This window comes from Bos indicus x Bos taurus, chromosome 18, assembly GCF_003369695.1.
Source record: "Bos indicus x Bos taurus breed Angus x Brahman F1 hybrid chromosome 18, Bos_hybrid_MaternalHap_v2.0, whole genome shotgun sequence".
Taxonomy (NCBI): domain Eukaryota; kingdom Metazoa; phylum Chordata; class Mammalia; order Artiodactyla; family Bovidae; genus Bos; species Bos indicus x Bos taurus.
Window position 1 is genome coordinate 19306641 of NC_040093.1, and position 26190 is coordinate 19332830.

The following is a 26190-nucleotide window of genomic DNA, read 5'->3' on the forward strand; positions in this document are numbered from 1 at the left end:
GCCCCCACTGCTTGGAGCCTCTCTCGGACAGCAAACCAAGCACACTCGAGGGTGTGGCCCCGTGTCTCTACCCTAAGACCTAAGGCTTAAAACAGCCACCGCTTTTGATGGCCATGATTTTGCAGTCTGGGCTGGGCTGGGCTGGGCAGTTCTGCTGTCTTGCTTTGGTCACTCATGTGGCTGCAGTCAGCTGGAGGCCTGCTTGGACTGGACAATGGCACTCATATGTCTGAGAGTTCGATCAAGATGGCTGAAACCCCTGAGAGTGAACCGAGCATCTCTCTCTGGTCCCTCCAGGAGGGTAGCAGGATCCCTTCACATGATAGCTCCAAGAGAACAAGCCTCTGCTTACATCATGCTTGCTGACACCACACTGCTCAAAGTCCGTCATGTGCCAAGCCCAGAATCTGTGGGGAGGAGGGTACTACCCACGGACAAGAAGACTGGGAGGTGGGGTCATTGGCGGTGCTAGCGCAAGTCTCCCACATGAGCTGCTTTGGACCAGCACGTGTGCGCCTCTGTGTGTACTCACATATTCGCAGCTGACCCGTGAAAAATTCATAGAAATATGTCACATTTCATCAATTCTAGGGAGAACTTAATAGGAATTCATCTTACAGTCAATTATGTGACCTAGTTTAATGTCAGCATATTTTTCCTTTGTGGTACACAAAATAATGGTATTATTTTTGATAGTATCTTAGATTCTGTTGACATATATGTATCCCAACGTGTTTCAAAACACACATTCACACACACAGACACCACCAACGATAACATGTTTGTATGTGTTTGTGTGTGCTCTGTTGTGTCCGACTCTGCGAACCTATGGACTCTGGCCCACCAGGTTCCTCCATCCGTGGAATTTTCTAGGCAAGGATATGGAGTGGGTTGCCGTTTTCTTCTCTAGGGAATCTTTCTGACCCAAGGATTGAACCCACCTCTTGAGTCTCCTGCATTGGCAGGCAGATTCTTTACCACTGAGCCACCTGGGAAGCCCAACATATCTCTAAGAAAACTGCTTTACTAGAAGAATTAAATTGCTTTAAATGGGAAAATAAGAGTGGCTTAGGGATACAAGAGCAACAAATCAGCAATAGTAAAGTTATTTTTCCTGCTGGAATTTCAATAAAACTTTTTAAACTAATTACTCTTAAGTATATCCATTAAAATGCAAATATTCTTAAGGAATTATGCACTGAGCATATTGAGCAAAATGGCCTTTGATTTTCTATGCCACCTGCTCAGAGCTCCTTACCCATTGTTAGCCTGTTAATCACTGTTGGCTGTGAAAACAGAAAGGCAGGTTTTCCCCTGATAGTAGTGCTAGTTATAGATTTCTGACCTGATGTTAAAACCAGATCAGAATGATGTTTCTAACTGGGTTCTTTTTTTTTTTTTTTTTTTGACCGCACTATGAGGAATGTGGGATCTTAGTTCTTCAACCGGGGATTGAACCCGTGCCTGTTGAAGTGGAAGCACGGTGTCTTAACTACTGGGCCGCCAGGGAAGTCCCAGAAACTGCTTCTTAATAAACTGTAACATTGTGTCCAGCTTGCATCATGTAGACATCTTTCTCCCAATACTTTTCACGTCTATATTTAATATACATGACCTATATTTATATGTATATATTATGTAGAGCTCACCACTGTGAGCTCATTGGTCCTTTGGGAAAAATAGAAATACTGTTCCCTCCCTTAGGTCTGTCAGAAAACTGCTATCCCGATATTGGGACACAACATATTACTGCCATCTGCTGGGAAGCTGTGGTAAAAATGCGATCTGCAATGTCTAGGAGATGAATGGTACCACTTGAAATTTTGCAGTGAGCAACCTGAATACCATATGGGACATACATGGATTATTAGCCAGGAGGTTAGCAAAATGGCCAAGAGTGGGCACTGGAGCCAGGTTTTCTGGGTTGAATTTCTAGCTCCAACGCTTCCTAGATGGCGACCTTGAAAATGTGATGAAATGTCTCTTTGCCTCCATTTCCTAATCTATTAATGAGGATAGCTCTAGTGCCTACTTCATGGGGTGATTAAGTGTGCCAGTGCATGTGAAGCCCTTGGATCCGTGCCTGCCACAGGGTGCTATGAGTTTGCTCCCATGTCATTTTAGAATTTATTCAACAAATACTTACAAAATGCTAGGCACAATTCCAGTGTCTCAACAAACATTACTCCTTTTAATCCTCATAACAACCCTCTTGAAACAAGTAATGTATAGAGGGATAGCTCTGGCATGTCACAAAATGGGATGCACTCGCAGACAACACTTGAGTCTTACTGGGACACGTGGTTGAATTTCCACACTCCAGGGGGATTCCTATCGCCTCCCCAAGAAGGGATGAAGACTCAGGAATGGGAAGTACAGTTCAAGATTCCCTGTCCCTCACTGAGCTCACAGGTCAGGGATGGATGTTGTATGTGACTGTGTATGAGTAGAAGGCAGGTGAAATTTGCAAAGTCTCCTTGGAGTCCAGCCTGAAACCTAGCTGATACTGGCCTAGAAGGGGCAGTCCGTTCAGTACCACGGAAAGCTCCTGGGTGGGCGGGAGAGCCTATCCTAGATTCTGGACCCCGCCCCCTTCCAAGGTCCCGCCCAAATTTAAAGATCTACCCGGTTGGTAATGAATCCGCCTGCCAATGCAGGAGACACAGGAGAGGCAGGTTCCATGCCTGGGTTGGGAAGATCCTCTGGAGGAGGAAATAGCTACCCACTCCACTATTCTTGACTAAAAAATCCATGGATAGAGGAGCCTGGCAGGCTACAGTCCATGGGGTTGCAAAGAGTCCAACACAACTGAGCGACTGAGCACACACAGTTTAAAAATGTGAAGGTCTGGGCGGGGTTGCACACCAATGTCCAGGACTGATTACACCCTGATTCCCCCAGACAGACGAAGGATGGCCTGGTGGGGAAGAGGACTTTATTGGGGTATTAGTGGAGGACACATGGGAGGATGAATTCCAGGGAACAACAGACACTGGGACCAAGCTGCTGGTCACCTTAAGGACAATAAATTAACATACAAAATAAATTAAAGTGAGGAGGTCTCAAGGAGGTGGGGAGGGCAGCTGGGAATACCCAGGGGTTTCTTAGGGATGGAATTTGGAATTGGAAAGGGGAAATAAGAATTTCCAGCCCCCTCACAAAGGGTCTGAAATGAACTTTTTCACCCTCTCCCCCAGGCTGGGAGTTAGGGTTCAGGGGTTCCAGGAAGAGGGAAGGTCTGGGCTCATCTGAAGGGGTGAAGAGGGGTTGGTTCAGGGTCGTTCCTCCAGGAAGCGGTAGGTGGGGTTCTCATAGCCATGACGCTGTAGTTCACGGAGCTGCTGCTCCTCCAGGGTCAGCATGGGGTCCACCTGCAATGGGGGCAGGGGTGGGAGAGTGGGTTGTAGGGACCCAACCACAGATCTCCCGGGCTCTGGGGCTCCTCCCCACTCCAGGTCTTTGTGCCCCTTACCTCCACCACTCCGTGGCTGATGGCCCCATAGGGCTTCTTCCGGCGCAAGAGCAGCAGGGAGAGGACGATGAGGGAGCCCCCGCCAGCTCCCATGATCAGCAGACCAGACACGGCCTCTCGGGACACGCCTGTGCCAGCTGGGGCCTGCAGTGGGAGGAGAGGGCACCGGGGTCATCTTTGAGGCTGACCAGGGCCCTGTGTGGCTTTGGGAGTCACAGTCTAGCCACTGACTCTTGACCTCTCCCCCCAAGTACCCTGAATATTTCCTCCTCTTACCAGCTCGTCCCTCTGAATCTCCGATGAGTGGAAAGGAAAGCCCCTTGGAATGGACATATTCACCTGGGGGATTAGGAGGTGTCAGGAGTCTGGGCTCCAGCCCCCTCCTCCCCTGGGCCCAGGAGGGCATCCCCCAGCCCTCTTCTCCCCTAGGACCCTGAACTCCATGTCCTCAGTCCCTTCTTCCCTCCAAGGCCAAGGAATTCAAGCCCCCCGCGCACTCCTACTGAAGACCTAAGAATCCAGGCCCCTCTCCCGCCCTGCCTCAGGTGCCCACAGGTCTGTCTGGCTTACCTTCCATTCGTACTGCTCCAGGGGAGTCATCTTGTCTTTCCCAGAGGACGTGGCATCTTGTTCTGTGGACCATAACCCCCAAATCCTATCTCATTCCTGAGAGTCCAGAATGGTGATACCCCCGCCTGAGGAAGGGGTTGGAGGGGCACCAGACCCCACCCCAGGAGGCCTGGGGTTGCCAGTATGTGGGCCCTTTTCCACTTTGGGCTCCAGGACTCAGAGGGATGTGGTGACCAGGGGCTACTCTGTGAGCTACTCACCTTTGGGAAGGGCCATGGGGGTATCTGCTGGCAGCCAGAGGAGACAAGACAGGTGGAACCGTGAAGAGAGGAGAGCATCACTGAAGAAAGTGTGGGGACACTCCCCGGGGGCCGAGGAAGAAGGATCTAGGACCTTCCAGAGGCCTCCACAACCCCAGACATTCCTTTCCACCCTCTACTGCTCACCCGGTGGCTAAGACACCTCCAGACTTTAGGGGATGAGAACTGAGGTTGAGGGCCTGTCCCCCAAAGTCTCGGGTTATGTGCATTTGGGTTAACTCACCACCCTTGGGATCCAGGGGCTGTAGCCCACTCTTGTCCTCACTGCTGCCCCCTGAGGCAGGGGCTTCCAGCTCATTGGGGCCCAGGTGTTCAGAGTGGAGGAGTTCCTCTGAGTGGAACATGCAGAGAGGGGGTGATTTCATGAACACGGGGATCCACAAAACAGGATCTGTTTTGCCTGTTAGGGTGAATGAATGGCACCCTAACAACAGCATGATTGGGGGGAGCCATACGTGAGATGTGGGAAAGTAGGGAGCTGAATGTTAGAGAAGCGAGGTTGAAGTTCAAGAGAACGGCCTCCTTAGGACTTCCCTGGTGGTTCGGTGGCTAAGACTCTACACTCCCAGTGTAGGGGCCCAGTTTCAATCCCTGGTCAGAGAACGAGAATCCACATGCTGCAACTAAGAGCCCACATGCCGTAACTAAAGATCCTGCATGCCACAACAAAGACAGGGTGTAGCCAAGTAAACAGAGAATGGCCTCCTTACAGAGCAGGAGAATTAGGGACATCCAGGAGGAAGTTACAATAGATCTAGGGGCTCTGGGGGGGTTGCACTTCCTGGTATTCATGCTTTTGAATAGATCCCACAGTGTAAACCTGGGTTGGGTTTGTGACTTGCTTTAACCAAGTGGGCCCAGGTCTTAAGAAGACCTGACAGTTTCTACTTCGGTGCTTTGGGGAGCTTGAACCACCTCGGAAGTCCACGTGCCTTGCTGGAGAGACCACATGAAGGGGTTCCATGGAGAAGAGAGGCCTCTCTTGAGAGAGAGATGCTCATTCATGCCAGAGTCCTAGCTCCTAGCTGACCTGCTAGCCCAAGCCAGCGACATGCTTATCTACCGACAAGACCCACGGAAGCAGCATCCAGCACAACCCAGATGGCAGAATCATGAGCAGCGAAAATGACTGATTCAAGCCACTAAGTTTGTATGTGTGTGTCGGGGTTGGGGGGGGGTTGTTACATAGGAACAGATAACTGAAATGGCAGGGGAGTCAAAGGTTGGAGGGTCATGGTCAGGCACTCACGGATCTGGGGCCGCAACTCCTGAGCCAGGCGGGGGTTCTGGTCAAGCAGCCCCAGGCTCTGATTCATCCTTTCCTCAATTACTTGAAGGTGGGTCTGCACCTGTTGGGGAGTGAGTGTGAGGGATGAACTGAGCCGTGTGGGCTACAGAAGGGGAGACTGAGGCAGGGTGAAGGAGGAAGGTCAGGAGGGTCCCAGGAATAGTAGCACCTAACAGTGGACAGGAAGGAGGGTACAGGAGCCAGGAATTGGGCCATGGAGGGCAGGAAACTGGATGGGGAGAAGCAAAATACAATGAAAAGGAAAAGATGTACGGGAGATAGGATGTGAGAGTCTTGGGAAGGAAAGTAAGGAAGAAGGAAAAGGAGTAGTTGCTAGGAAAAGTTGGGCACAGGAGGCAGTAAGTCTAGGGTACAACTATGATATAGAAGACAGGAAGTGGAGATGAGTTGGGGGAGAGGTAGAAAGTAGGGTCTGGGGAGTAGGAAGCAAGGTTCGAGGGGGTTCTGGAGAAGGAAGTAGAATTGGAGAGTCATGTGGGGACTTCCCTGGTGGTCCAGTGGTTAAACTGTGTCTTCCAATGCAGGAGATGTAGATTCTATCCTTGGTTAGGAAACTAAGACCCCATGTACTACAGGGTGTGGCCAAAAATTAAATAAATATAATTTGTTTATATTTAAACAAATTATAATTTGCTATAATTAAAGTAAATACATAAAATTTAAAAATAAATTATAATGTTATAATTAAAAATAAATATAATTTGTTAAAAAAAGTTAGAGATGATATGGTTCAAGGGCAAGGCTTGGAGCTCAAGAGCATGGAATCGGTATTCTTGGACAGGAAGAGAGTATCCAAAAAATAAGAATTAGGATCTAAAGGCACTGAACAAGCGTTTTAGGGAGAAACAAGCAGAGTTAGGGAAGAAGGAGCGTTGAGGGACAGGAACAGGGTTCTAGGCACAGGAGGCGGATTCTAGGACAGGAAATAAGAATCTAAAGGACAGGAAGTGGGAATTCAAAAACAAGAAAAGGGTCAGAGGCACAGTGGGTGGTGGAGGCAGTGTTTCAGGGTCAGGAAGTAGGGATCTGAGGGATTAGAATGGGTCCCAGGCACAGAAGGCGGGGATCCAGGGAGAGGAAGGAGGTCCAAGGGGCAGATAGAGGGTCTGAGGGACTTCCTGGTAGTCCAGTGGTTAAGAATCCACCTGCCCACGCAGGGGACGCAGGTTCGATCCCTGGTCCGGGAAGATCCCACATGCCATGAGGCAACTGGGCTGGTGCACCACAACTACTGAACCCCCAGGCTATAATTACTGAAGCCCGCACGCCTAGAACCTGTGCTCCACAACAAGAGAAACCGCTGCCGTGAGACGCCCGAGCACCACAAGGAAGAGTAGCCCCCACTTGCCACAACTAGAGAAAGCCCTTGCACAGCAACAAAGACCCAGCTCAGCCCCAAAGAAATAGATAAATAAATGAACTGCTAAAAAAGAAAGAGGATCTGAGGGGCAAGGGAAGCATCTGAGGGATGGGGTCCAAGACACCAAGGTCCGAGGGATGGCAGAGTTGGGAGCTGGAAGAGCTGAGCACCTGGAAGCGCATCTGCTGGGCCTTCTCGGGGTCCACGGCAGCCACGTGCTGGTAGTGCCTCAGCGTGTGCCTCTGCTCCTTCTGCTCAGCTCTCAGGTAGCGCCGCAGGGCCAGCAGGACCCGCTCTGGCTGTGGAAGGGATGGAGGCTGCCCAGGCCCGTCCCAGCCCTCTCCACCCTCTACCCTCCGCCCACCCCCCACGGCTCCCATACCTGAGGCGGATCCCCCTGCAGCGCCGCCAGGAAACCTTCCAAGGCGGCCCGGCGCTGGTCATTGATCAGGGCAATGACTCGGGTGGCATGGGTCTCCACCAGGCGCTGTCGCTCACCGGATACCTGCTCCTCCAGGGTCTGCAGGATGGACTGGAAGTGCTGGTGACGGGGTGGGCACAGGGTCAGGTGAGAGGCACAGCTGGATGAAACCCAGGTCAAAGGGAGTCTGGAAAGGGAGGGCTATTGGACCATAAGTGGGGTGGCGTGCCGTGGATCCAGGCCTGGGCAGAGTCGACCTGGGGTGGGACTGGAAGACAGGAGACTGGCTGGAGGCACCAGGTAGAGTAGGGGCAGAACCAGCTCTACTGGGAGCCCGAGTGAAGCCCCCTGTATGGGTAGGAAGAGTGTAGGAAGAGAGCTGGCCTGTGTGAAGCTGAAAGGGACCAAGTATTGCAGGAAAGGTGGGGCTTAGGCCTGGGCAGGGCCCCCTGGAGACAGGCTGTAACTAAATAAGCCTGAGTGGAGCAGGAGCAGGAGTCAGGGAATGGGGCTAAGCTGAGCCGGGTCTACACAGGGTAGGGCTGTGCCAAGGTGAGGCTGAGAGAGGTGGGTGGGAGAGTGAGGAGGCTGGGTCTACTGAGGAGGGATTGGGTAAAAGAGAAATGAGAGGGGCCAGAGTCGGGGTGGGGGGGCAGGGCTGAGCATCAACGAGAGGCTGAAAAGGACTTGGCTGTGTCTGCAGGACCCCAGCTTGGGAGAGGTCTCCAGAGCCAGCCCTCAGAGGTTAGGATCAAGTTAAGACAGGGTAAGATATGGCCAGTGGGAGGAGGAAGAGCAAAGCAAAGTCAGATTGGATGTAGGCTAAGAGGGGCGGAGTCAAGTGTAGGGGTGGGGCCAGGAGAAGCCCATATCAGTAGGAAGGGGTGAAGCTGGATGAGGCCAGAAAAAGCCTGAGCCAGGCTGAAGCTCATTATGCCCCAGGTAGTGGACAGGCCCAAGTACCCAAGTAGGACACTCTGGAGGCTGTCCTACCTCATTCAGGGCCTGTCTGTCGGCTTTAGGCAGGTTCTTGGACTGGTTGTCAGCCATGGCCCACTCACGCATCACCTGGGGACAAGGGGAGCTTCAGGATCCTAGAAGCCACTCTGCCGTACCCAGTTAAGTCCCCACATCCCATCCTTCTTCAGAGTCTCCAGATCCCTTAAGTCCCACGGCCTCTTGGATCACCAAGAGAGAGAGGATTCAAAAGGAATTTAAAGTGGAAGAGTACCATGCATCAGAGTTTCCATGGAATCTGGTAATGTCTCAATGGGACTCTAGGTGGCTTGGGGATCCTTGGTCATCTTAGGAGTGGGTGGAGGGCTGGGGGATGATAGAGGCTGGGGGAACCTTGAGAGGTAGTCTCAACGTGTCCCTGAGCAATTTCCTGGTAATTAGGGAGCTCTGTGTTATGGGGGATCCTGGGGCCCGCAGTACCATCACCTCATTAATCTGGCGCATCCTGCGCTCCTCCAGGTCCATCTTGGCCCTCAGGAAGCCTTCATGCTCACTGATTTCTCCAGGCATGCCAAAGTACACGTCCACGCCATCTGTGGGTCTTGGGGTGGGAGTCACTGCAAGGCCGGGAATCCAGGAGTCAGCCTGAAGCCCAGCTCCAGGTCAGCTTCCCTTCCCAGAGAACTGCATTTCCTAGAGCGCAGTGGAGACCCCCGTGTGTTCACTTCAACCATAGCTGCTGCCTGGCATCACAGGAGATGTGGTTCTGAATTGGACCTGTTCTTGCAAAGTTTAGGAATCTATCACACTATCCTCCAAATAATCCTTCAGACATACCAAATGGCTCCTCCACTTCTGGGTACTCCCAAACCACCCTTACCCTTTGCATTCCTCACAGGGTGGCCCTTCCACCTCTACTTTATCCAAAGCCATTCCCATCCCTCCCATTTCCCCCCACAGGGCTTTTCCCCAGCAGGTCCCTTCTCAAATGCCCCTACACCAAAGCTCTCTTAAATCATCCTCCTTCTAGGGTGGAGAGGATGGGGTTTAGAGATGGCTTCACCTTTGCTGACCCCTGCAGGGGTCTGGGAGCTTGAGGGTGGGACTCTGTCCTCCTCCTCCTCGTCAGCTCGTGGGGGCTCCACAAAGTAATCATCTACTGGCTGCAGGAAGGATTCCTCCTCTTCCTCATCATCACCCCTCTCAACTCTGCCTCCCGGGGGCCAGGACCGGGTGGAGGGGTCACTGAGGGAGCAGAAGACCCAAGGACATAAGCACCTGGGCCCAGGTCCCCAGGCTTCCATCTCCTGCCTCAGGAGCCTGGAGGGTTGGGCCTGGAGGGTGCCCTCTCACTCACCCGACTGCTGTCCCAGATGGGTTGGGGGTCGCTGGAGGTGGGCAGCACACATATTCCACACCTCGGAACCGATCCGCGCCACAGGGCAAAAGCATGCCTGAGCCATGCAGGATGAGGCCCTGGGAGCTGCAGGCCTGTGGGAAGAGTGGGCATAGATACCAGGACTGGGGGGTAAGGAAGGGTGGAGGGGGAGCCTGGATGCCTGAGTCTTAGGAGCTGATGGGGCTTGGAGCCTGGATTCCTGGTTCTGTCCCACTGGGAAGAGGAGGCTGAGGCTCAGACTCGGGTTGTGGAGGAGGAGGGTGTTAGGGGATTGGAATCCTGGGTTCTCAGGGAGGGGTGGGAGGATGAGGGGCTGGGTCCTTACTTCCTGCGCTTCCTGCTGCCTCCGGGCTGAACTCTCGCACTGGTCCATGCGTTCCTGATGCAAGAACCTGCAGCCTTCAGGCACCAGCAGGGCCTCGCTCACGAATTCGCCGGCTGGAAAATGGGGCGGCATCGGTGTGAAACACTCCCACAGCCACTAGCCCTACCCCCCACCCCCCACCCCATAATCCAGATCTTTTATCTTCAGAGGCTTCTGTCCCACTGTGGACTCAGGCACCTAGCTCCCTAATGTGAGCCTGAGACCAGGGCCAGACTCTCACCCCTTGGAGACTACCACCCAACCCCCCACCTTCCGTTCTCCAACCCCTCAGCCTGTGACTCACGCAGGCAGTGGAAAGGCACAACTTGGTGGTGGGGGTGGGCACAGTGGCCACCCCGGGTACCCCCGCACCATTGTTCCATGGGGATGGCCTGCGTCGCCTGCTCCACACGGGCAATCTGCAGCTCCGGGTACATCTAGGGGCACCGAGTCGGGGCGATTAGCCCTCTGTCCCGCCCCTACCACGTGCGCCCCTGCGCTGGCGTGTCCCTTTAAAGGCTCTAGTATTCGAAAGATCCACTCTTCCCTAGGCCCTGCTTCTCTGTAGAACAGGACTTAGATATAAGTCCCACAAGCCATTGGCCACGCCCCTAAGTACCTCGCCCTTCCATCCTTAGGCTCCGCCCCTTTGCCTGTCGGGTTTCTTTATGAAGGTCCCTCCATTACCCCAAAGCTGTCCTTCTAAGCCCACCTCTTTTCTAGTCGCTTCTGCCCCTTCCTCCAATCAAGTTCATCTCCCCATAGATTCCACCCTTCTTTAAGCCTCGCCTCTGGTCTCTCAGGATCTTTTCTCTTTGTGTCAGACCTGCTTTTTCATAGCCACACCTCCTAGCTTTCCACTCTCCCATTGGGTTCCACCCCTTTCCCACTCGAGTCCACGAAGTCTTTATGTCTTAGCCCCGCCTCTTATTTGCCATGCCCACCTACACCTGCTCTTTAAAGTGTCTACCACATTGTTAAATTCCATCTCATCACTGGACACTGTCCTCAGCTGGCCGTGTTTGCACAGTTCTTCTCTTTTCTTGACCTAGTTTCTCAAAAACAGGTCCTGTCCTATCCTTACTTTGCCTCTTTGTTGGCCATGTCCCCTAGTTTCCCATGCCTTCTTGAACCCCTCATTTCCTCGGACCTTGCCTTTGCACGGCTAGCTTCTTAAGGGCAACCTGGTCCCAACTTGGACCCGTTTTTTTTTTTTGCTGGCCACGCCCCTCTCAGTCGGTCCCGCCTACCTGTCTGCAGTACTCCAGCACGCGCTGCGGGTCCCGGAGACACCGTCGTGAGAGCTGTGGGTCTGGTTCCCAGCGGCCGGTGCGCAGGTCCCGGTGAAGGGTTGGGCGCCCGCATAGTCCAGCCACCTGGGCAGACCCTGGGGCCTGGGGGTGGAGGCGGAGGGATCAGCGAGGGAACGGGGGACGCTGACATGTGAGTCCCCCGGTCCTTTGCTCCCTAGGACCCAGATGGTCACACCCCCAGCATCAGCCCCCTCCATCAAGCACCGCGCCCCCGCCTCTGTGGAGGTTCGGTTCCCTGGGAAACAGCTCCCACTGGGCCGGGGGCCGCCCCAGCTCTGCCGTTGCTATGGCAACTCGGGGTCTCCCGGGATTCTCACGGCCTTGTTGCCGCGGAGACAAGCCCCGCCCTCATCCCAGCGCAGCCGCACTGGAGCTCGAAGGGGTTAAACTTGAATGGCGGGGGAGAAGGGGCCAGAACCCAGGCGTTCTGGCCCCTCCTCCCTCCGCCCCTAGCTCACGCTCGCATTCTCGAGTGGAAAGACCACAAGGCCTGGCTTCAAGGCCCTGCAGGCCTGGACACTAAGTCCTTGGGGGATGGAGAGCTACATCTTGGGTTGGGGCGGGGGCGGTGACTGGGGGTCTAGCCTCCTGGGTTCTGGGAGCCTTGCGGGAGCCTTCATATGGGTCCCGAGGATAAAAAGGGCCCAGATTCTTGGCTCTAGGTGCCTTGCTGCCCGGCGGGTCCTATTCAGATGGGCAGGGGCTGGGGCTGAGTCACCTAGGTCGAGAGGGTCTGAAGGGGCTAGACTTCGGGACGACGCTGGGGCCTGGACTTACGGGTTTCTGAATGCCTAGTGCTATTAGGGGCGCCTGGGGGGTGGCCACCTGGCTGAAAAGACTGCGCTTTCTGCTCCGGACCTACCCGCCCAGGGGTCCAGAGGCCCGGTCCCGCCCCTTCCCCCACCCCCTAGGGCCCGGCCGGGCCTCACCTCGGCCGCGCTGGGGCTCCCACCGGCCAGGTTCCCTTCGGCGAGCTGCATGCGAAGAAGCAGCATTAACAGTGGCAGCAACCGCAGCAGCGGGCCCAGACCACGAGTGGCGGGGCTGGCGGGCCCCATGTCCGGGCCCTCGAGCCCTCACGTCTCCAGCACTCCCGCCCGGCCGGGCCCCAGCGGTGACAGGAGCTCCCAGCGCCACGGCCGCCGCCTCCTCCGCCGACGCCCCCGAGCTGCGCCGGCGCCGCCAGCCCCGCCCCGCGCCGGCCCCGCCTTCCCGGCCAGGACAATAGCATGGCAGCTTTGCGCACAGCTGAGCAGCCTGGAACCCCCGGGTGGGAGCCTGCGCCAGGCCCCCGCCCCCTTGAGACTCCAGGCGTCCCGCCTATGGAAGGGCCTACCGGGGAGTCTGGGTCACAGGCTTCGTAGTTGTGGATTTTGAGTTCCCCAAGACCGTCACCTCCAGTTTTCTCCTCCCACGGACCCAGACCCTCACTAAACGGCTTCCTTCTCTTCCAGGGACGCCAGCACAGGAGCCCCGACCCCATCCCCAAATCCTCTTGAGGTCCCCTCTTGAGGTCCTAGGCCTCCAAAATGTCCTCAATCAGGAACACAGCAGTTGAACTTTAAATGACTGTGAAGCTGGGGAGATTCTGGCCAGGAAAAGATCAGATCTCATTGTTCTCCCAGCCTTTCGACCCTCCTCCAAAACCCTTCAATAAAATGGCTTGATTTAAAAAAAACAATCAAACAAAACCCCACAGCAGTTGACACCCAGTCCTCTTCTCCCTCAGATCCAAGAGCCTGGGTCCCAGGTACCTTCTCTCTCTGAACCAGAGACCAAGCCCTCGACCCTTTCTCCCTAAGATCAACGAGTCTTCTCTGCTCTGCTTTCCAGGAGCCCTAGTCACATAGACCTTTAATTCCTAGATCAAGGATGCATGAACCAAAGCCCCCAGACCCTTTCTTTAAGGATGAGCTGAGTCAGGTACCCATCACCTCAAGATGAGGGTCAACCCCCATTCTTGCTCTGAGGATCAGGATAGTTCTCTTTTCCCACCCCTAGCTTCTCCTTTGCTGCCTCCCCTTCAGGGTTCACTTCCTTCTCTTCTCAAAATACAGTGTAGAATTGTCTTCCCCAAGCAGACCGGGGCAGTCCTGTCATGTGTGTGCATCTGCATATGTTTGTTTGTCTAGATGTATCTTAGAAGAGTTTAGAGTGCTCAGATCAGTTCAGTTCAGTTCAGTCACTCAGTCGTGTCCGACTCTTTACGTGCTGGACTGCAGTGCTCAGTGGATAGTAAAGGGCTGCGGGGTGGCTCATGTTTTTTTTCTACAGCCACTTTGTAGTCTAGGGTAAGAGGAAGGGCCTTGGGGCAGGTTTGATGGACCCCTTCCTTGATAGACAGTAATAATGCCAGGGTATTTCTAAGATATTCACTTTGCAACTTTTTTTTTTTTAATTGAACATAAATATTCTCATTCCCAGATTCCAACACCACTCCTTTCCCCCTTCCCACCACCACAACAGCTTTCACCCTGTCCTTACTCCTTGGGTCCGGTTCTTCCAGGGCCTTTAAGGAAGGTAGAAAGAATCAAGATGGTGGCCATCTTGGATTCCCAGGGAATGAATGGCCATTTTGGCAGCAATTCCATGGGTGAAACAAAGTACCCCTCAGGGATAGCAAGGACAGGTCCTGTATCTTGATCTGCTTTATGTTGCCTTTCTTCTTAATGTGGGTGGCCATCTTGAAATCTCTTCTTTCAATGTTTGGAAGCAATTTCCTTCTCTGTCCCTAACTCCCATAACCCCTGTCCCCATCCCTCTGCAAAGGGCCCATCTGCCCTCTTGAATCTCTTTTATACAGAGGAAGAGGCAAGCCCAGTGGCTTTCTCGCAATGACCCAGGCAACTGCAATGATCTTTCCCTCCCCTCAAGGTTCAATTTTGGAAGGATAGGGTTGCCAGTTTGTTCTGGTTACTCAGAAATCAGGACAATCCATTGTGCAAGTTGAAGATCCCAGGACTCTTCAGCTGGAGAGATGTCACACATGAGTCTGGAGACGTGGGTGGCTGGGCGTGGGGAAGGCAGCATATGGGAAGGGGGGAGTGCTGGGGGCCAGATCTGGGGGTCCAAAGGATGTGGGTTTGATGTAGCTGGTAAAAGCTCGAGGATGGGGTGTGGTGAGATAGCCTGCCCGGGATCTATATAGTCTGCAGGGAGGGACCATGCCAAGATGTGGATTGAAGTCATAGAAGGTAGGGGTTCCTGGAGGTCCAAGAGGGGAGGAGGGTGGTAGGAAGAGACCTCCTCCGGGGGCTTCTCCAAGGCTCAGGCTCACACTGACTCCTCGGACCTTGTAGTAACCATTGGTTGGGTCCTGAGGGGACAAAATGGGACTTGGTAAGGTATGTGAGGGTATACAGGGGTGAGGGTAAGTGAATAGAGAGAGACACTGAGATAGAACCAGATCTAGGGAGAGACAAAAAGATGGAAGGAGGAGCAGGCAGAGAATCCAGAGACATATAGACTGGTAGAAGGGCAAAGTGAGACAGAAAAACAGTAACAAGAGATGAAAGAACAGAAAGAGATGGACAGAGAAAGGCAGAGACAGAGGTCTGCCAAGGCATGGTGGTATGGAAGGAGATGCAGAGGGAATAAGAGAGAGAAATGGAGATCAAGACATCCATTCATGCATTTGCCCAACAGCCCCGAGGCTCTGATTCTGTGTCATGCCCTGTGCTGCTGCTGGGGAACATCTGTCTCTAGGATAGACCTGGTCCCATCTTCATGGAGATCGCAGGTCAAAGGAGAAATGATGAGTCACCAGACAGAACCAGGAAGGGTCAGGGATGCAATGGAGGAAATTCGGGCAGAGTGACTGGAACAGTGATGGGAGAACCTTCAGATTGTGGTGGGGGAGCCTAGACCATGGTGGTCATGGCTGTGACAGGTGAAACAGAATGATCGGGATAGGAGGAGAGAAGCAAAAGTTTTCCAGCACAAAAAATGTTTGAGGGCTTTCCTGGTGGCCCAGTGGTTAAGAGTCCACCAGTCAGTGCAAGGGACACTGGTTTGATCCCTGGTCCAGGAAGATCCCATGTGTCATGAAGCAACCAAGCCTATGCTTCACAACTACTGGACACATGTGTTGCAACGTGCCCTAGAGCTCGAACTTTGCAATATAAGAAGCCACCAAGATGGGAAGCCCACACACCGCAACTAGAGAGTAGCCTCCGCTCTCTGCAACTAGAGAAAAGCCTGCAGGAAGCAACAAAAGGCCCACCACAGCCAATAAATAAATAAATAAATCTTAAAAACAAACGAAGAAGAAGAAATGTTTGAACTGACACCAGAGGAATAATGGAGAGAATTAGGTAGGTATGTGAAGAAAGGGGGCTTCCCAAGTGGCGCTAGAGGTAAAGAACCTGCCTGCCAATGCAGGAGACATAAGAGATGTGGGTTTGATCCCCGGGTCGGGAAGATCCCTTGGAGGAAGGCATGGCAATCCATTTCAGTATTCTTGCCTGGAGAATCCCATGGACAGAGCAGCCTGGCAGGCTGCAGTCCATAGGGTCGCAAGGAGTCAGACAGGACTGAAACGACTTAGCACACGTGCACACCTGAAGACAGGAGTGTTTCAGGCCAAGAGACTAGCATCTGCTAGGTAGAGAGAGAGAGAAGGGCTCTGTGCTGGGAACTGGGGTCACTGGGGCCCCCAAAAAATGGGGCCCCAAAGGAGGGACAAGTTTGGGGAAATGTAAAGCTAGTGTGGAACCTGGTAGGCAGAAGGGGCCTGGGTGAAGCAACCAGGGAGAGGCATCTAGGAGGCCACATGTGGGATGTGGGCCTCTGAGGGGGAAAGCACAGGCAGGGTATATCCTTGACCTGGGGCTCAAGATGCAGGCCAAGCCGGGGCAGATATGTGGGCATAGTCAGCAGACAAACCAACTGAGACTGTGGAGGTGGGTGAGACAGCCCAGGAGGCAGCAAGAAATGGGTGGAGGGGGACTTCCCTGCTGGCCCAGGGGCTAAGATTCCCTGTTCCCGATGCAGAAGGCCAAGGCAGAGTTTCAGTTCAGAGTTAGATCCCTGATCAGGGAACTAGATTTCACATGTCGCAACTAAAAAACATCCTGCATAAGGCAGCAAAGATCGAAGATCCTGCGTGCCACAACTAAGACCCAACACAACCAAATAAATAGATAATATTAAAAAAATAAGAAGTGGATAGAGGGACCTAGGGGCCAGAATGAAAAAGGAGGGAACAGAAGTGGAGAGAGAGCTGGAGACACAGTGAAGGGAGCCCCTCTTTTCCCAGCACTCACCTTGGTCTCCAGAGCCCCCTCCTCATCCAGAACCAGGTCACTGTGGTCCGTGTGCACGATGGGGCCCTAGGATATAGTGCTTAGTGAGAGGGAGTGTAGACTACACTGCAGGGGATGCCAGACCCCAGAGACCCTCGGTTGAACATCTGAGGCCAGGGAGGAAGGGCGAAGGGCACCTGGGAGCTGGGGTCTGGACATAGGACAACAAGGAGCCCTAGGGACAGGGCTAGGGAATAACTGGGATGGGGCATTCTTGGATTTGGGGGACATTTGGATCTAGGGGTCACTGTTGGGACTAGGGCTCTGAGTTTTGGGGGCCTGATTGGGATGGGGATCACAACTGGGACTGGGTTATTATTTGGGTTTTGAGGTACCTTCAGGTCTGGGGACCCTCACATCCTACCTGGTCTTTGCTGATGCCTGTCTCCTCCTCGGGGCCCCTGGAACTGGAGCCATCACTGCTCCCTGGGATTCGCACCAGGTTCTTTTGCTTGGAGAAAGAGGCTGAGGCCAGGGACATTGGAGGCGGTGGCAAAGGTAAGTGATGGGGCTGGGTCACGGTTTGTGGAGACCAGTGAGCAGGAGGAGAGAGGACTGGGGCAAATCAGGCTGGAAGGCTGGGAATCAAAGAGACCACTGACCGAGGAGGGTAAGGGGTGTGACCCTGAGGAGATGGAGTTAGAGCTTGAGCTGGGAACCAGGCTTTGAATGCGAGCCAAGCCCAAAATGGGTCTGGAGAGGCAGGACTGGGACAAGCCCCAAGGCTAGAGCAGCCAGTGTACAGGGCCTGGGTGGGGGTCTGGGGTGGGGCTCAGACACTGACCCCTGCCATGGCGCCAGCAGCAGAGGGCCACCCCAGTGATGATCATAAGGAGAGTCATGGCCATGGCGGCCACTCCGGCCACAATCCGCACAGTGGGCAGCAAATCTGTGGGAAGAAGGGGAGGGGGTTCCTGAGGAGGCTGAGCAGATGACTGAGCAGGAACTGGGGAACAGGGCTTGAGTAAGGGAACCTCTGGTCAAAGGTCAGCAAGTTTGGGGATTCCCAAGTTTAGTAGTCCCCTAGCTTGGCGTCTCTGGGTTTAAGAGCACATGAACTTGGGGTTTCATAAGTTTAGATTCCTTGACTTTAATAAGCCATAAAGTTTGAAGGTATTTTATTTTGCAATTCTCTATATTTGGAGGTTGCCTTCTTTGGAGCCCCTAAGTGTGAGAGGTCTTTCAGTTTAGGATTCTGTATTTAAATTATTGTCGAGGGGGGCAGATCTCAGGATTCAAGGGACTCCTAGTTTTGAGGCTCCCAAGGTTTGAAGGCTCTGCCTTTGAGGGTCTTCCATTTGGAAACTGCGGCATTTTGAGGGTTTGAAAACCTCAGATTTGGGGTCTTCAGGCCCAGAATCTCACCTCTACGGCCCAGGCTGACCTGGGTGCCTCCCTCACCCAATCGGTTCCGGGCAGTGCAGTTGAAGCCCCGGTGAAAGTCGGACTCCTGGGTCCCCGAAATGTGTAGCACGGAGATCAGGCCTGGACCCTGTCCCTTGAGGCCCTCTGGGGCTGGGAAAGTCTCCACCAGGAACCGACCCCGTGACCCCGCCGTCAGGAAGCCCTCATCCCAAGACCAGACCTGGGAGCACAAAAGAGGAAGGTCACTGAGGAGACTCAGGAGGGCGGGAAGGTGTGGGCAGGGTCTGGGAAAAGTCAGAGGTAACCACAGCGGTTTGGGGAGTCTGTCTAGGAGGTCCTGGTGGCCGGATGGGTCATGAGAACGGGGACTTTCCTTACCACTGCTTCTGGGGTGGGGGAAGCGAAGACTAGACACTGGAGGCGGGCGGGGCCCCTCAGGAAGGCGGGCGCAGAGTGCAGAGCGGTCACTACTGGGGGAGCTGGTTTGGAGATTGCGGGCCAGTCAGAGGAAAGGCCTCGCCCTCCCCAAAGCCCATTCTCAAGCTGGCGGGGTCAGGCCTCAGCTCTTCCCATTAACCTCAACCTACCATCCCACTCCTCTCAACAAACGTGAACCCTACTGAGGCTAGCCGTTTGTAGGTCCAGCTGCAATCCCCAGGCACCCCCAACCCCTTCTCATGGCCACTCCCACTCCCATTAGACCTCATCCCCTCTGCCCACTTCTTAACCCAGAACCCACCGGGTCCACTAGGGAGCACCTCTTTCTCACCGTTCACAGTCAGCCTAGCTTCTGCAGAGCCACCGCCCCGGCCTGAGAGCCCCGGCTCGGCCCTGCACACGTAGTCGCCTGCATCCTCGGGCCCCACCGCGGGAAGACGCAGCGTGGGCCCGGAGGCCAGCACCTGGGAAAGGGAAGGGGCGTCAAGGGCACGATCTTGGGAGGAAGTCCCTCCCCTACGCCAGCCTCGGCCACAAGCCCCAGATCTGGCCTCACCTGTGCGTCCCCGCGGCGGGTCCAGGTTACCCGTGGGAGCGGATTCCCGCGCCAGACACAGCTGAAGGAGGCGTCTTCTCCTACGTCCACCGACAAGGCTTTCGGCTTTGCCTGCAGAATCGGCCCAACTGGAGGAGACCGAAGAGGGGCCACATGACCAGGGAGGGATGCAACTTTTGACTCCAGAGCAGACACTCAGAAACGACACCCACAGGGCGCATTGGGTTGAAGCCCCCAGTTAACTCGGCGCGCAAGTCCGGCCCACAAGCCTCTGCCCCACTCTTGCCCCGCCCCTGCTCCACTTTGGCACTGATCCAGCACAGCCAAATCCCGCCTAAATCCTACATCTGGCCCACCATCCCCAGCGTAGCCACACCTCATTGTAGCCCCTGTCCCATTCTGCTCACCCCACTTTGGCCACACCCACGGCCCCGCCCCGGCTCACACTGCACGTCCAGCGCTGTGCTGCGGTTGGCGCTACCCACTGCATTGCTGACCTCGCAGGACACCGGCGCAGTCAGGAATGAAGCGTCAGCCACTATCTCCAGCATTGGCCCTCGGGCCCCGAGCACCGGGGAGCCCCCCTTTGCCCATCTGCGAAGATGGGGGGGTGTTAGTGTTGTCCTGGCTCCTCAGGCACACCTACTCAGGTCCTAGCCCCAGTCCTCCCCAAGCTGGTCCTCCAGGCTGGGGAGAAATGACCTGGGTCCTCACCTATAGCCGGTGACAGGAGGCTGGGCTGTGGCCTGGCATAGGAAAGTGACCTTCTCTCCCTCCTGCACTGTCTGTGGTTCTGCAGACAGAGTCACCACTGGGGGGTCTGTAGAGGTAAGTCAATGGGCAGTAGTGGGCAAGGACATGGAACACCTCCACTGATGACCTAGGAGTCCAGTTCTCAGCTCCTCCACCCCAGGAGTCTGATCCCCAGTCCCTCCTCCCTTTCAGCTAGCAGTCTACGCTTCCAGTTCCCAATCCCCCCAGGGAACCGAGGTACACAGCCCCCTCCTTTCTCATGCCCTGAAATCCACATCCCCAGGTTCTTCTTTCTCCAAGGACCTCAAGCTCAAAGCCCAGTGTCTGAGTGCACTCACACTGCAGGCTTAGTGTTACAGCTGTGTCCTTCCCTGCAGGCAGGGCCTGGCTCCGGGCCCGGCAAACCAAGGTGGCTCCATCATCATGGCTGGAAGGGGTCAAAGACAAGATGCTCTCCACTGACCCGATGGTTCCTTCCTTCAAAGGAGTCTGTAGGTTGTGAATAATAATGATGATTTCATCTACTTTTGCTGCTGCTGCTAAGTCGCTTCAGTCGTATCCGACTCTTTGCAACCCCATAGACGGCAGCCCACCAGGCTCCCCTGTCCCTGGGATTCTCCAGGCAAGAACACTGGAGTGGGTTGCCATTTCCTTCTCCAGTGTATGAAAGTGGAAAGTGAAAGTGAAGTCGCTCAGTCGTGTCCGACTCTTAGCGACCCCAGGGACTGCAGCCTACCAGACTCCTCCGTCCATGGGATTTTCCAGGCAAGAGTACTGGAATGGGGTGCCATCGCCTTCTCCATCATCTACCTTTAGGTAGTACTTAATGTCAGTCACTCTTCCAGGCATTTATAAATATTCCTTTATTTAATCTTCCAGTAATCCTAGACGTGCATACTACTATTAACTCCACTGTATACATAAGTAAACTGAGGGGCAGAGAGGTTAAGATCAATCAACTAACAAGTGACTGAGCCAGGATTTTAACCCAGGTAGTCTAGCCCTATGGGGGCTTCCCAGGTGGCACTGGTGGTAAAGAACCCGCCTGCCAATGCAAGAGACATAAGAGATGCAGATTCAATTTCTGGGTCAGAAAGATCCGCTGGAGGAGAGCATAGCAACCCACTCCAGTATTCTTGCCTGGAGAATCCCATGGACAGAGGAACCTGGCAGACCACGGGGTCACAAAGAGTCGGAAATGACTGAAGTGACTTAGCTTGCACACACAGTCTAGCCTTAGAGTCCCTATGCTTATGTACATACCAAGGATCCCAAGCCTTGAATCTCTGCCTTCTCATGCCCTTCTCCTCTACATGAGCCTGTGGTCTGAGTGGACCTCTGAATTTCCCTGAATGAGCAAGGAAGGGCTGGCACAGAGACTTGGACCTAACCTGGCGGAAGATGGCCCCGTCCAGTCGGATCCCATCTCGAAACCACAGCAGCTCAGGGGTAGGGTGGGCATCACCACGGCTCCGACAGGTCAGATTCGCAGGAACCCCAGCAACCAGAGACACAGAGGGGCCGCCCAGCACCTGGGGGGGGTCTGGAGGCACTGTAGGGTGGAGCTGGGGTCAGAGCTGGATCTGGGTCCTAAAGACCCTGATCTTCCCAGCTCTAATTGCCCTCTCCTTCATTCTCCCCAGACTCTGATATTCCTGGCTCCCCAGGGTGGTGACCTTCCCTCCCCGGGGCTCCCAGGGATAAGTGGGCTGAGTCCTCACCCAGCACATGCAGTTGGGCTGGTCGAGAGCGGAGGCCGGCTTGTGTCGCTTGACATTCATACGATGCTTGATCCTCTAGCTCCACGGGTCTAATGTGGAGGTCATGCTGGCCACTTGCTGCATTCCCTGATATCCAGTACCGGGACCAGCCTGGAGTCAGGGACAGAGACAGTCACACTGTGGTTCTGAGTTCCTGGTCCCAGGCCTCCATCCCCAGGCATCTCACACCGGAAAGACACTACCAAAAGTGGGGGCTGGACCAGAGAGACACTAATCCTTTCCAGTCCAGTGTCGCTACAAACTTAAGGGGATGATAAATTCAGGGGGAGAAAAAGCAAGAAAACAATTGCCATAAAAACCAGAGTAGATACTACCTGTAGGTAGTAGGGAGGGAGTGAGCTACGAGAGAAGGGAATAAGGAGGGCTTCTGGGGAGCTGGCAACGGGGCTGGGTAGTCGTTACACGGATATCTATTTTAGAATTATTTGACAAATCTTCCACTTATGTTTTATGTGCTATTTGGCACTGATGCACTATTTTACAATCAAAACAAAAATTTCCAAACCCCATGGGTCAGCTCCAAAGAAGATCCTGAAAATTCAAGACACCCAAATGTTTCCCGGAGCCCATTAATTTCCTAAACTTGAAAATGTCAAACTAGAAATTTCAGTTGTAGCTCAAGCCCAGCATCCTCACCCTGGAGCCAGCCCCTCCCTGAAGAGATAGTAAAGCCTCACCTGGAAGGTCCCTTTCGCCCCCTAGAGCCAGCCCGTCCTTAGTCCACTGAACCAGTCCCCGGTAGTCGCCCAGGGCACAGGGCAGTCGGGCCTCGTCTCCCAACAGAACTACCTGGTCCTCTGGCTGTTGCAGAAAGTGGGGTGCCAGGCCTAGGAGAGTGGGGCGAGGGAGCAGAGCTGAGCTTAGCATATTCAGGCGCTCCCAATGGAATCCAGTCCCCAATCCGCTCTGCCCTCAGACCCAGAAGCCCAGGCTCCCAGAGTTCTCTTCCGTCAGACCCAGGAGTCTGGACCCTCAGCCCCATCTATCCCAGCAAAGCGACAGCTGGCAAACGACCCTCTCCTGTATGTATCTGCGCCGGGCCCTAGCGGTACCTGCACGCCCCCTGAGGCAGAAGGAGAGGACGAGGAGTACGGGCACGAGCATCCTAAGTGTGTCCCCCAAGATCCAGCAGACTTGCTGTTGCACTGGCTTCCCTGCCAGTTCCTTCCTCGGAGCACACTTCCCACCACTCTGGCCTGGAGTCCCCTCCGCTCTTGACTCTTCGCCCCAGGCTAGAAGCTCCCCTCTCTCTGACCTGGAGGTCCCCTCGTCTGCTCCGCCGCAGACTCCGCCGCTCTGAAACGCCTGCCAGTTAGGCGCGCCAGGTCTCGGAGAGACCCTGGAGGGCTGGTTTCCACTCGCCCCGCCCCGGCCCGCCCCCTGGGAGACCCGCCCTCTTCCCATTGAGAAACTCCCGCGGCCCGACGCGGATGAATGGGGGCACTCAGAGCGGCGTCCCCCCCCCAGCGGGTGGACACTCCAGCCCCCTTAAGGTCTGGGAGCTGGAACACCTGGGTCGAAGGCGGGGGTACCGTCTGGGTTGGACACCTGCACCTTGCCGGGGTTGGGGGATGGCTGGGGGTGAGGAGGAGGGAGGGGAGGGAGTGGAAGAAACTTGCTCAACCCGGGTACTGGAGGGACCGCGCTGAGTGGAAACGCAGCTATAAATGGGAACCCTTGGGGACTCGCTAGTTTCCGCGCCCTGGGGAGGCGGGGCCCGGGGCTCCTCTGGGCCTGTGGGTCAAGAAGAGGGCACCATGTTTGCCTGGGGGGCTGCTGGGACCCCCGAGAAGAGAGGGTTCAGTTCTCCCCACCTCAAAAGGCCTTCAATGCCTGCCTTTTTACCGCTGCAAATCACAGCTCGTCCTAAGATCCAGGAATCCAGGCCCCCAACCCCCGCCCCTCCTTTCCCAGGACCCTGCAGTTCTGGACCACCCCCTCGCCCCACTCAGCAGTGGTTGCCGGGCGACGGCTGGGAGGCGGCGGTGCCCGGGCTGAGTCAGGCAGGGAGGCTGGGAACCGCGCAGCTTGTCCTGACGGCTGCATGTCGCCCAGCTGGGGCGTTCCCACGCTGCAGGCCGGCGGTGCGCTGCGCAGCTGGCGGGGCAGGTGGGTGGAACCCGAAGCCGACAGAAGGGGAACTAGGGGCCTGGGACTCTGGGTATGACATTCTTAAACCTGTAGGGATTGGGGATCTACACTCCGTTGTTCTGAGCTCAGATTCTTGTGTCTCTAAATAGCAGGGACATGGACACCACCCCCACTCAGGATGCTAAGACTAGGGATTCAGACCTCTCATGAGCGAGAAGTTAATGGCCTGAACCCCGAGTTTCTGAGGCGTTGGGGACTCAACTAGGGCCCCTGCCTGAAGCAGAGTGCAGTGGGAAAGGATGACCTGAGGTCAGAAAATCTGCTCTTAAGTCTTAGAGTCAGTGGATTTAACCACCAATCTCTCTCCCACCCCCTCACAGGCCCAGAAGGATTTGAAAATCAGCCGACAGTGAACATCTGCCCTAAGTCCTGTGTGTGTGTGTGTGTGTGTGTGTGTGTGTATGGGGTTAGGGGGGAAGGACTGCAGGCCTGAACCCCCAGGTCCTTGGGAAGGAGTGACCTGGGCTCTGGAGTCTGAGTGGCTTCTGTTTTGGGGATTCAGCCCTTGGATTTTGAAATAGGCTGGGCTTGTGGCCAGGACTCCTGAGTCATGGGGGTGGAAGTCAGGTAGAAAGGCTGTTTTTCCAGGCACCTGACATCACTTCCCCCTCCTGGCTCTCTGGGGGCCACAGGCATGGAAAGATGGAGAGTTTGAGGTCCCAGGAGCATCTAGAGAAGGAAAATATCCAAGGTGGAGGGTGGAAGGTTCGTGCTAATTAAAGGTCCCAGCAATGGACAGCCCTATGCCCGGGCCCTGAGGGACACCATCTGGTGACAGAACCTCCAGCTGTGCACCCAGCCCATTCCCCAGGAGGCGTGAGGCCAGTTGGGAGAGGAAACGTGGGAGGAGGGCAAGGAGTTAATAATGGGAGGGAAGAAGACAGACTAGATTAGAGTCAAGGATGGAGCTGTGGGGGCTCAGCCTAGATGCCTCATCTTGTGTAGGGAGAAGGACCAGATGGGGGTCATGGAGGGGAGAGAGAGAGAAAGCGAGCAGTTCCAATTCCTGCAGGAGATCAGCAGGCAGAAGAAGCTTATCCCGTGTGGGTGTATAGGCGCACACTGGGGTGGGGAGGGCAGGCCAACCAGCATATGGTTATAAAATTCAAATATGTGACAGGAAGACTCAAAGACAGAGAAACGAATAAAAGAAAGAGGCGTAGTCCAAGGCTGACTGAGAACAAATATTTATTGAGCTCCTGGTGTGTGTGAGAGACAGAGCGTTGGGTGGGAAAGAGGTAGAGATGAGAACAGAAAGAGAAAAACAATGGGACTTCCCTGGTGGTCCAGCGACTAAGACTCTTTGCTCCCAATGCAGGGGCCTGGGTTTGATTCCTGGTCAGGGAACTAGAGCTTATATGCCACAACTAAAGATCCTGTACACCACAGCTAAGACCCAGTACAGCCAAATAAATTAATATTTAAGAGAAAAACAGAGACGTGTACAGGCACAGACAGTGACGGAGTTAAAGGCTGAATGAGAGGTAACCACCTAACGGAGAGAGATGGGGAGAAAGACACCGGGTCAGAGAGAGACAGTCTCAAAGTGGTGGAGAAAAGAAAATAAATCAAGATGAACTGAGGGAGGGAGAGAGACAGAGACATCCAGAAGGAAAGAAGAGACAGAAAGAGACCGAGGGAAGCTACGTGAACTAGAACTCACAAGACCCGTGCCAAAGCGTTTGCACATTGGGCTCAGTGCTGGTGGCCTCGGACCCTACCTTTCATTCCCACCCACTCTGATTGCCCAGCACGTTTACACCTGAGACATTTACAAACACACACAAACACTGCACAAGTTTTCACAGATCACAGTTCACTATCAACTTCCCCAGGCATGTTCACTTATGTGCATTTCACATGTGTGTGCACAGCTATATGCACTCTCCCAGTCTCTCACACATACTTGCACACTCCTCAGCAGAGATTCATAATCTCTTCGAGAGGGAGGTGTCTACTCAAGGAAGGAAGAGGGGCTTCCCTGGTGACTCAGTGGTAAAGAATCCACCTGCCGATGCAGGAGACACAGCTTTGATCCCTGATCCAGGAATATCCCACATACTTCGGAGCAACTAAGCCTCTGCACCACAACTATTGAGCCTGTGCTCTAGAGCCCGGGAGAGGCGACTACCGAGCCCGCATGCCACAACTTCTGAAGCCCGAATGCCCTAGTGCCTGTGCCCCGCAACACGAGAAGCCACCATAATGAGAAGCCTGTGCACCATGACTACAGAGTAACCCCCACTGTCTGCAACTAGACTAAAACTGTCCAGTAACGAAGACCCAGCACAGCCAAAAAATATACAAATAAAATTATTTTTTTTAAGTTTTTAATAAAAAAAAAAAGTAAGGAAGGGA

At 54.5% G+C, this 26190-nt stretch overlaps 2 protein-coding genes across 3 annotated transcripts; both read right to left on the reverse strand.

The window, feature by feature from the left end:
• Window positions 1-2915: 2915 nt before the first annotated feature.
• On the reverse strand, window positions 2916-12669 carry APLP1 (amyloid beta precursor like protein 1). Of its 2 annotated transcripts, none has more exons than XM_027514216.1 (17): window positions 12415-12669; window positions 11423-11566; window positions 10477-10609; window positions 10134-10246; window positions 9767-9900; window positions 9473-9654; window positions 8896-9026; window positions 8446-8520; window positions 7414-7572; window positions 7202-7330; window positions 5612-5711; window positions 4586-4693; window positions 4303-4326; window positions 4043-4104; window positions 3749-3811; window positions 3473-3616; window positions 2916-3371 (listed from the first exon to the last, which is right to left on the reverse strand). In XM_027514216.1, exons 1-17 carry the CDS (start codon window positions 12541-12543, stop codon window positions 3273-3275), a joined length of 1929 nt encoding a protein of 642 aa, XP_027370017.1. In that variant the 5' UTR covers window positions 12544-12669; the 3' UTR covers window positions 2916-3272. The 2 variants fall into 2 exon arrangements, with proteins under 2 accessions (XP_027370017.1, XP_027370016.1); XM_027514215.1 differs by having other exon boundaries at window positions 4303-4329.
• A 1187-nt stretch (window positions 12670-13856) lies between these two features.
• KIRREL2 (kirre like nephrin family adhesion molecule 2) lies at window positions 13857-23085 on the reverse strand. Its single transcript, XM_027513654.1, has 15 exons — window positions 22734-23085; window positions 22359-22508; window positions 21622-21771; window positions 21292-21452; window positions 20239-20389; window positions 19862-19967; window positions 19593-19741; window positions 19148-19275; window positions 18923-19055; window positions 18532-18632; window positions 18154-18373; window positions 17573-17677; window positions 17153-17253; window positions 16750-16815; window positions 13857-14801 (listed from the first exon to the last, which is right to left on the reverse strand). The coding sequence occupies exons 1-15, from the start codon at window positions 23083-23085 to the stop codon at window positions 14466-14468; spliced, it is 2409 nt and encodes an 802-aa protein (XP_027369455.1). The 3' UTR covers window positions 13857-14465.
• Window positions 23086-26190: the final 3105 nt, after the last annotated feature.